General features: G+C 35.2%; 1 protein-coding gene across 1 annotated transcript; it reads left to right on the top strand.

Annotated features, from left to right (window-relative positions):
* Positions 1 to 2,140: 2,140 nt before the first annotated feature.
* On the top strand, positions 2,141 to 3,241 carry LOC108745824 (borealin). The gene is made up of 2 exons (XM_018482204.1): positions 2,141 to 2,830; positions 2,887 to 3,241. The coding sequence occupies exons 1-2, from the start codon at positions 2,348 to 2,350 to the stop codon at positions 3,205 to 3,207; spliced, it is 804 nt and encodes a 267-aa protein (XP_018337706.1). The 5' UTR covers positions 2,141 to 2,347; the 3' UTR covers positions 3,208 to 3,241.
* The last annotated feature ends 8,283 nt before the right edge of the window (positions 3,242 to 11,524 follow it).

Raw genomic sequence — 11,524 nt, 5'->3', positions numbered from 1 at the left:
TAAATTTCAAAGAATATTAGTGTAACTAGAATATTCTCTCAAACACTCATGTGTAGACATCATCGAAATTACAAATTGTTTCGCACAATCCACATGTTTGAACATAAAACTCGCTCTATAAAAATTATTTTGAATATATAGTTTTTCAATAATAAATTACTTTTTTAATTATTTCTTATTTAAACATTTGCTTGCTACTATTACTTGCTATTAGTAGATTCTATTGCAAAATATTTCTAGACTTTTGATATAACATAAATAACCTACAATAACCACTGCACTTTTTATTTAAAATGTAATTATTTAAAATTTTATATATGTTGATATTATTTACAATTTAATTTTATGTATTTCAATATTATACTTACCTCTTTATCCATTTTAATATTTGATTATCATAATGCGATAACTTAAGTGACATCGTTGGAAAAATTCAACTATATAATCACGTCGCCAACGATTATGTGACGTCATTATATCGCTGAAAAATGAGCGATGAGCGACATATGAAAAAATATCTTAACACATAATGCATAGTGCATAAAGGAATCAATCAATTGAAATTCTTCTTTTTCATGGAATAGGAGGAAAGGAAAGATTCTGATTAGTTAATTCGCTTATGCACTATGCAAAAGTCTGTTCTGCGGCTTTATTTCGCCATTTTTGTAACGGGATTCTCTAAGAACGGAATCAGACTACGCATTAAAGAATGAGATTAAAGATTGAAAGATTGAAGTTTAACCAATTGGAACAAAAGGAGTCAAAATTTCTTTGTCCTCATTGCTGAAATTTCAAAATTTCAATTTTTAATCTTGAATCTCAATCTTCAATGCATAGTCCGATTTCGGCTTAAACGTCTTCTCGATTGTCGTTATCAGTAACCAGCGACAGCCAATGACAGGACAATCCTGTAAGAAAGCGCGGCTGTTATTGGCTATCGTTAGTTAATGATAGCGACAATTGTCGATAAAACGTTTACAGAATCCCGCTGGGCGAATCACTAATGGCTTTGCACACCAGCGCGATGCGTGACACTGGCAATATGCAACGCGCGATATCCAGGTTGCCTTTACTCGATGCATCTATGTATCATTTTATCTTTGTTGTTTATCGAATGTTAAACGAGGATAAATAATACATGGGTGCACCTGGATAAATTTCTGAACACAGTCCAATAAGCATATATATAATTTTTCCAAGTATCGCAACATCGCAACAAAAGTTGGGCGAAGTTGAACATTTCTCGTACGCGACAAGCGAATGAGTCCAGCTACGCATGGCTGAATTAATTGAAAAATGTGATCTTGGTAATCATGAAACTTTATCCCTAGGATGGAAAGTGAAAACTAAAAAATTTCTCCATTAATTTCAATGGTAAAAATTTTCACTTGTCACTTTTCATCCTAGGGATAAAGTTTTATGATTGATACCCTTATATATACTATAACTTTAATATATGTAACAAAACATCTTACAATCTCTATTGGAAAAATTACATATATGCTTATTGAACTGTGTTCCGAAATTTATCCGGGTGCACCATGTATTATTTATCCGTTTAACATTCGGTGAACAAAGATAAAATGATACATAGATGCACTTGAGTGAAGACAACTTGGATGTCGCGTGTCGCGTATCGCGTGACACGCATCGCGCTGGTGTGCAAGAGCCATAAAGATGCAATTACATGGAGCACGGTACGTGGTATAGTAACTAATAATAACTAATAGACAACTGGAAAACCTCGTACCACGTACCGCCTATTTCTTTCGCTGATATTATCTGGAGCGCGGTTTTGCGGCACAGGCTAGTGACAAACTCATTAGTATGAATTTTTTTAAATATATTAATTTATTTTTATACACACTTTATCGATACACTTTACTCTTATTTTTTTAACAGATTTACTTAGTAATTGTGTTTAAATCAATTAATTCTATTAAAAAGTGCATAGCAGTGTATAATGTTTGTTACTAGCCCGTTACCGCGTTCCGTGTAATATCAGCGAAAGAAATAGGCGGTACGTGTACTGTACCGTGTACCGCGTACCGCGCTCCTTAACGGTGGCGCTGAAAATTACTTGTATCTTTTTAAGAGGGAGGGAGAATGGTCTTGTGTCTTGTTCACGATCCGCGCGCAACGCATCTAGTCAGTGCTTGTCGGTCACTGTCAGTAAACAAATTGAGTTGAATTGGTAACGGTCGTTTATCTTAGCCAGATTACACATTCGTCAAAAACTAGCTACTAAAGAAGAGAAAGAAGAAAAAGAAAGAGAAGAATAGTTTTTCAACGCGTCGCACGTCGAGAGATTTATCTATTGACGTACATTGACGTAACGTGCATCAAAATGCCAAGAACCAAGCGCAACAAAGCAACGAGCAACTCGATGAAGGAACGCGATGCGGCGGTAAAGACCTTCGAGAAACGCACACAGCTCTCTATCGCCAAGATGGAACGCGATGCAATGGCGGATTTAAAGACCTACGTGACTTGTATCGATGTTATAATTTCCCGCTTACCAAAAGACATTCGTCAAATGAAATTGGGCGAGTTAATAGACAGGCATGACCATAACAATGAGAAAGAAAACTTTAACGATGAGGTAAGCTCATCGGTCAAGGATCTTCATATGCAACCACCCGCTATTCCTAAAGTGAGAAAAGGAAAAGCAACTAAACGTACTGCTGCATCTGACGACGGATATGCGACCGGAGGTACTAGCGTGGGCAGTACATCGCGGGTCGCTAAAGCACTGGCTAAAGCAACACCAGCCAAGAGAACACGTTCAAGAGCAAGCAGAGCCAAACTGAATGAAATTAATCAGACAATGGTAAGCTTAAATGCAAAGATCATCTGAAACAGTCTTTACTAAGCAATAATTTTCAGACACCAGCAATGCCGAAGCCTCTAAATAATGTATATAATGTTGTTACACCAAAAGTCAGGCCTAACACACCATTGAACGTATTAAGGCGTCCGCGTCAAGGAGAAATGGTTCTCAGCATGCAAGGCAGTCCACTCTTGATCTCTGCTGTTGTTGAAGAAAAAACTGCTAATATTAATGTACCTTTAAGTAATGGTAATGTAATGTCCTTATTACCACAAGAAGGATTGCGCATGTCAAATATTCCTCCACTAGATCCTGAGACAATGCATCAATTGGAGACTCTTAAGAATCATATCGAGAAAGTTATCTCGTTGAAGTAGTAGTTAATATTATTCAATGCGATAATATATTATGACGAACGATAAAAAGTATTTTAGTGTAATATAATAAATTATACTTATAGGATTTTATTATTTTTATACATTTATATATATATATATAGTTATATTTGTGCGTGAAAAAAAGATGATGTGCATCACTGACAGGATACTTTTAAAGACTAGCCCTGGTCAACATTTTTACAATTGATAAAAATTTGCAATTATTAACATAAATATTTGAATAATATATTATTAAATTTATGATTTTTTATTATGTAAATGCTGTATAAATAGGTACGTATACTTTTAATACAATGATATCTTGCATGTTGCCGAAAAATTACAATTTTTCTTTACAGTTACCTCTATTGCTAATCAAACTAAAATAATCAATATTAAAATTACAGTTTTAATTAAAAATCGGGTATTAAGTTTTATTTTCAGCCGTTTTTAGTAGTATCTCATCAGTGTATGTATTTATGTATTCTTTCTGCTTTTGTTGAAATCTTGTAATAAATATCTATCGGATAAAATATAATTTTTATATTATTTCCTGAAAGGGTAGCATTTTTGATTGAAGAAAAATAATTCACATTACGATTGAAAATAATCAGTAAGGTAATTTTTTAACAAACTTGTATGCTAGTTAAATTCTATTAGATATCTAACGTCTTACGTTGTGTGAATTGTATGGATAGTGATAGATGTGCCTAAAATTGTACGAGTATGGAACATAATTAGAGCACGCTCTCCATTTAGATGATTTACGAATATCTATAGACTGAGAGCGTGCTTTGAATATCTCCAAATACTCGTACAATTTTAGGTATCGAGGTATATCTGTCACCATCTGTACTACATGAACTGCAGCAAATGCATACGGTGACCAATCTCACCAATCAAGTGCCAAGTAAAGCTCTAGATATATCTAGAGACTTAAGAATGTAGCCATTGACGAGATATTATTAAAGACCGATATTCTTACGGGAGTTCGTGTTCTTGTGAATATTGAAGTGATTAAGAATTAAAACATTATACTAATTTTATGATTTATTAGTTTAATAGACGTATTTATGCATTTAGAACTCAATAATACTCGACTTTTCTTTAAAATTGTGATTTCAATATTATCGTTAGTTTGATTATCAACCATGGAGAATAGAAGGCCGAATTAAGTTTTGAAAAGTGTGGTTAAAATTAGGTTTCTGAATTAGTATTGGTGGTAGGGTGCTCGGTAGGCAGCGTTCGAATCACAAAACTCATAACGCTACGCATACACAACCGAACACACATAACCTAAATATAGAGACATTATTTTTTAATATCATGCTGTGACAGTAAGGGGCTCCGCACAATAAAAGGAACAGAACAGAGAATAAGAATTTCAACCTATCAGAAAATGTGTATTCCACAATATATGATTTCTGTTTATGGTTAAAATTTTTATTCTGTTCTCTGTTTCTTTTATTGTGCGAAGCTCCTAAGGGTGAAATCACACGATGCGGAATAGAGAATGTCATAGAAGCAACCACTCAGCACTATTCTGCATTTGATGCTGCGAAATAGCGAATCATGAGGCGCGTTCAAGTCGCGGCTAGGTCTGCTCGCCAAGTAATTAAACATGATTGGTTGGATCCATAGGTAAGAACCAATTATGCTCATTCGCTCGGCAAGCATGCCTAGCCGCTTTGTCGTCTTGAACTCGCTTATTGTTCTTGTATTAAACCGTTGTATTTTGAGAGGTTAAAATAATTTGATGCTGATTGATATGATGGAATTGCATAATGTCGACGAATGAAGCAAAATCTGAGTGCATAAATATAGATACCAAAATAAAAAAAAATGATGCATTACATGTGATTTCAGTGTGCCCTTTTCTGCACTTTTCCATCACGCAAGTTTTGTGTGCTATGTTTACATAATGCGGAAAAACGATAATAAATGCGTTAAAGCAGTTAAAAAAATTGTTATGAAATTGTAAATATTAATTGTAAAATATTAAATACTATAACAGTGATAATTGTTTTTACAATTTGAAAAATTATATTTCATTTTAATAAGCAAATTATTAATATGAAGTTCGTAGTTTTTAAATGATTTATGCTAGATACATCTTTGACGCATCATGTGAACATAGCATACAAAAACTTGCGTGATGGAAAAGTGCGGAACAGCGCTGATTATTTACTTCAATGACGTATTCTGTATTCCGCAATCCTATTCCGGACCGTGTGATTTCACCGCAGTTTGCATGATAAGTCATACAAATTTAACATGAAGAATGCTCCATTAATTAACAATTTACGTCTTCCTATTAGGCTGGAATCAGACTACGCATTGAAGATTGAAAGATTTGACTAATCAAAACAATAGGAGCTAAAATTCCTTTGTTGTCAAAGGTTAAATTTCAATCTTAATCTTAAATTGTTAATTAATGGAGCATTCTTCATGTTAAATTTGTATGATTTACTATGCAAACTGCGAGAATGGTGTGGTGGAACGAAAATGACATCTCGATCGAACTAATTCAAATGACCACTTTTGACCATGCTTTTTGACGGCCTCGTTCATGTAAGTTTGGCCTCTTATTCTCTATACGAGGTGTAATCAAAAAGTAAGGTGACTTTTCATTTTTATAAAAAAATATTCATTTATTCATCCAAAATTATGTTATCCCCTTCAAAATAATCCCCCTCTGATACAATGCACTTGTGCCAGCGCTTTTTCCAGTCGTCAAAACACTTCTGAAATGCACTTTTGGGTATTGCCTTGAGCTCCTCCAGCGATGCAGCCTTAATCTCCTCAATCGTCGCAAATCTTCGTCCTTTCATGGGCCTTTTCAATTTTGGGAAGAGGAAAAAGTCGCAGGGGGCCAAGTCTGGTGAATACGGTGGCTGAGGCATGATGATAGTATTGTTTTTGGCCAAAAAACTACTCACTAGTAACGACGTGTGCGCAGATGCATTATCATGGTGCAGAATCCATGAATTTTCTTTCCACACTTCCGGACGTTTTTTTCTTATTGATTCACGCAAACGCCGCATAACCTCAAGGTAATACTCCTTGTTTACCGTACGACCTTGTGGTAGGAATTCTTGATGCACAACGCCATGGTAATCAAAGAAAACTGTGAGCAAAACCTTCACATTCGAACGAACTTGGCGTGCCTTTTTCGGTCTTGGCTCTCCTGGGCTCTTCCACTGGGATGATTGGGCTTTGGTTTCGACGTCACAACCATATACCCATGTTTTGTCACCAGTTATAACCCTTTTGAGCAGATCCGGATCATCATTGACGTCGTTCAACATGTCTTGGGCGATGTTCATGCGACGCTGCTTCTGATCAAAATTAAGCAGTTTTGGAACGAATTTCGCTGACACACGTGTCATACCCAAAACATCCGTTAAAATTGATTGGCATGAGCCAAACGATATGTTAAGATCATCAGCTATTTCTCTAATCGTGATTCGACGATTTTTCAACACAATTTCTTTCACTTCCTGAACATTTTCGTCGGTTTTTGACGTGCTGGGGCGTCCAGAGCGAGGTTCATCGTTAACATTTTCTCGGCCCTCTTGGAATAACTTATACCATTTATAAACATTTTTTTTGCTCAAAGTTGACTCACCGTACGCCACTGTCAACATTTCAAGAGTTTTTGAACACTTAATACCATTTTTTACACAAAAATTAATACAAACTCTCTGCTCCATTATTTTCAAAAGCAAAAAATCGCCGAGCACGCAAACACGAGTCTAACCTTTATGCCTCTCACATAAAAACAACACATGCTATATAGTCAAAACTGTGAACATATGATCGTGACGAGTGTACCAACACAACAACAAAAAATTTTTTTAATTAGAGTGTACAGAGCGCGCGAAATTCAAAAAGTCACCTTACTTTTTGATCACACCTCGTACTCCATGTTATCAATAGAGATAATAACTGTAGAGAAAAAGTTGTAATTTTTCTGCAATATTATAAGATATTATAGCTTTACAAGTATGCATATTTATTTATGGAACATTTATGTGATAAAAAATCATGAATTTAATAATGTACTCGTATTTATGTTAATAATAGCAAATTTATATTAATTGTTGATAATGTCAGCATTCTTCAATTACAATAATAGACTGCTAACTCTCCATTTTTTTTTATCTAAAAATGTTGCCTGTGCGTAGTGAATGCGCAATGTAAAACCGTCATATATGAAAAGAGATGCCAACAGATGATCTTAAGTACATAAGGAGATATCATGGCAATCTAATTTTTAATTTTCACTAACTGTTACAAACGTGCACCACTATTTATTTTAGATTCTTTTATTTCATGCAAAAACTCATTGAATAAGCCTAATTTCGTTCATTCTGTGTGTATATAACCTCTTCGAGTATATGAAAGTATGCATAAATTGCTGAAACCATTGAAATTTTTATTAATTTGTTAAATTTTAATTATTTTAGCGATTTCAACTATCTATTTCTATTAGAAGCACTGCAAAAAGATGGATATTGTTGTGTAATTAACATCCACTTCTTCAGAGGGCGATAGTACGCAACAGCATTTTGCAGTTACAAGTTTTGGGCTATTATGTCCTCTCTCTCAGGTTTCTCTCTGATATTAGCATCTTAAAGCCTATTCTACAATACAATATAGTCTTTGTTTCCTGTTTCTTGTTTTTTACTTTTTGCTTTTTTCTCCTTTGCAACCGTTTTATCAATAATTGTATTTTTTGCTACGTATTTCTTGTTTCTTTCGAAGTTTGTTAACTTTTATCTCGAGCGATATAAAACAAAAAACCGGATAAGAAGCAAAAAGACAAGATGTTAAAAATAACAAAAGAAATAGGAAACAAAAAGTATATTGTAGAATAGGTTTAAGACATTGAGTGAGTTCAAGATGGCAGCTAAGTATGCTTATCGAGCGATTGAATATGATTGATTAGATCTATAAGTAATAACCAATTATGTTCATTTGCTCGGCCAGCAGGCTAGTCGCTTTGTCAACTTGAACGCGCTCATTATTTAAGACAGTTTTAAAATAAAAACACTATGAATACCACCCCATGTTTCGCGTTTCACAGTTGGTAATCTTTGTCTCTTACACACATCGGCGACATCCATAGAAAGAGACGGTGAAGATTTAGAGAAAGACACCGTCCAACTGCACACACCATGGGTGCTTTCCAATTACTTAACATATCTTAACACAAACGTACACAGGAATGCTCAAAGTATTATTGTGCACGATTTAATTGGAACAGAATGTATATGCTGTTCATAGTTGAGATCCGTTTCGGATAGAGTTAGATTAAATGTAGCTTTATCCACCTGTATTAAATAAAAAAAAGTAAAAGTGCCGGCCATTCAATGTTTTCAAATCTTATTTATAGCCGTCGCAGTTAGTAATATGTAATTATCATTAAAAAACACAAGCTTACACAGTCCTCCGATTGTACTGAGTACAAATGTGTAGTGTTGTGTCGAGGATAACGGACAATTGGAACGCAACTTGTGTCGCCGTGTGCACAAAAGTGTCTAGAGATATTGCAATTGGAAAGTATCCCATGTTAACTCTACCACCATGGTATTTATCTATGCTGCGGAATAGCGTAACGCGCGCGCGCGCGGAACGAGAGCAGAACTAATCACAAGCGTTCCGCGCCAACTGCAATTGGTGCAAAACGTTTGTGATTGGTTCCACACTCGTTCCGCGTTAGGGTACGATTACATGTGGTTTCTATAGTTACCTAGTACCCTAGTTAGTTTCTATACCGTGTACCGCGCTACATGTCACACCTCTGTCGCCTCCGACACACCAATGCGATTTTCGTCGCAATATCCAATGAGTGTACAGTTTTACCGTTGTTTTCATTTTAAAGATATTTTCTCATTGGATATCGCATATCGCGCGCGACATTGCTGGTGTGTCGGAACCATTACGCTGTTCTGCTGCATAAGTAGGCTCGTTACTCGTTAGGTGCATTTAGTACTATAACCGCTCATTGAACGCTCAGTGAGTTCTTGCATCTAATTGGCATATTAAGTTAGATTTAAAAATATAGACCAATCACATGCAAGAGTTTACTAAGCGCTCAGTGTGCGGTTGTAGTACTAAATGCACCCATTGGGTGCTTTTCAATTGCAATATCCTTAGATACTTTCGATACTCTACACGGCGAACACAAGTTTTAATTATCTGTTATTGTCGACAAAATACTACACATCTGTACTTAGTCGGGGGCTGTGTAAGCTTGTGTTTTTCTAGTGATAATCACATGTTACCAACTGTGGTGCGAGCTATAAAGCCCGATGTCCACGATGTCCAGATGTTAGAAATCGGTCCGAGATCTCGGAAAAAATTAACAAATTACATTTGAACAATTTGATCTCATGACCATTGCGATTGGTCAATTCTTTTTCTATCCGAGGTCTTGGATCGATTTCTAGCATCGTAGACACAAGGCTCAAATAAGGCTAGAAGACCAGTTGGTTAAGTGGTTAGTACTTTTATTTTGGCCTTTATTTATATTATTATTTACTTTTTTATGTTTAATATAGGCGGAAAAAGCTATATTTTATCTAACTCTATCCGAAACGGATCTTAATCGTGCATATCGTATACATACATATATATTCATTGAATCATGCACAATGTTACACTTTATGCATTCCTGTGTACGTTTGTGTTAAGATGTGTTAAGCAGTTAGAAAGCATCCATTATAAGCATTCTACAATTGAAAACATCATGTTATCACTTTCATCACATTGAGGCCTTATAACAATTAGAGTGCTTTTTCATATTGATGCTCGATGCTCATTTTTAACATCAAAACAGGAAATTAATTAAGTTGTGAAATACTTAATATATTTTATTGTACTGTTAGGTAAAATATCTATTCCATAATTCGAAATATTTGCATTTTATTTTTACACTCAAATCAGTGTACAATGGCTTTAATATGCATCAGTGCTTCCAATCGAATTCATCATAATGCTTATTATACGAAGAAAAAGAAAATACTTTTGACGCAGTTTTTTCCAAAAAAAAACTATCACAAATAATTATCGATGCGATAGATCTAAATTAAAAGCTATCAAAAATAAAAAGACCGGTGTGATGAACTAAATTTGGTGGTTTGATTGGTTATGAAGGCTGCATTTCCTTCTCAAGAAAACTCGTAACCTTCCTTGAGAAAAGGAAGCTGATAAGGCTCCTTGTTTGGTCAAGGAAGGTTTATGAAACATGAAATAAGAAACTAGGAATCTTCATTTTTCAAGGGAGGGGGGACTATAAATACGGGTATTAGAATCTTATATATGAGAGAAGCACATCGGCGTCACGATTTCTGATTGGTAATACCCCTATCTAATTAAAATAGCCATTGTGCCCGCAGTGGAGAGCTATCATATGTTTTTTTTCTACAGCTGTTTATAGCTGAACTGATACATACACATACCTAAAATAGATATACAATATGCCGTTTATCTTTTTATGTAACATTTGTAATTGCACTTAATCGTTACATTATTCAACAAGAAAACACAAAAACATTAATACTTACTTAACCTCATTCTGACGGAGTTCATGATTCTTATAATGGAGTAAATAAAGTATGACGGTCAAGTATGAACTGATCAAGGAGCGGGCGAAACACAGTAGGTAGTGCTTACAGACATGCTAGAGGTGATAGTGGGGATGAATGCAGTGTTGTTAGACGGGTCGAGTTTTAGACACATGCGCGTCCAATGTAGCTTTAGTAACATATTGGTCACTAGTAAATGGAGATTATTAGTCGCCTATGTAAAATTTTTTCAAAAATGTTAAAAATTTTATTATATTAGGTGTAGTAAAAAGAAATCTATTATTTTTCCAATAGATGGCTTTAGTAATCTGTATCTCGCGTTGTATAAGTGCGGGTTACGCCAAATGGCGTTAGAAAGATAAGATTTCGTACTAAAAAAACTTCTCAGACAGTTTTGTGATTGCTTGAGTCAGTATTGTTTGAGCGCGTGTCAAAGATGGACATCAACATAGAGAAAATACGCCATATTTTACAGTTTTTCTTCGATAAAGGCGAAAACGCAAGCCAGGCGGCTGAAAATGTGAATAGTGTTTATGGTCCTGATACTGTAACAGTCAATATCGCGCAATTTTGGTTTCGTCGATTCCGTTCCGGTAATTTTGATGTCAAAGATGCACCACGCTCTGGAAGGCCAATTGTCGAAAATGTCGATAAAATAATGGAAATCGTCGAGTCCGACCGTCATGTAAGCACTGTTTCGATTGCCCAGGAGCTAAACATTGCAC

The sequence above is a fragment of the Trachymyrmex septentrionalis genome, unplaced genomic scaffold, assembly GCF_001594115.1.
Source record: "Trachymyrmex septentrionalis isolate Tsep2-gDNA-1 unplaced genomic scaffold, Tsep1.0 scaffold15, whole genome shotgun sequence".
In the NCBI taxonomy this organism is placed as follows: Eukaryota; Metazoa; Arthropoda; class Insecta; order Hymenoptera; family Formicidae; genus Trachymyrmex; species Trachymyrmex septentrionalis.
This window is presented reverse-complemented; position numbering and strand designations above follow the sequence as displayed.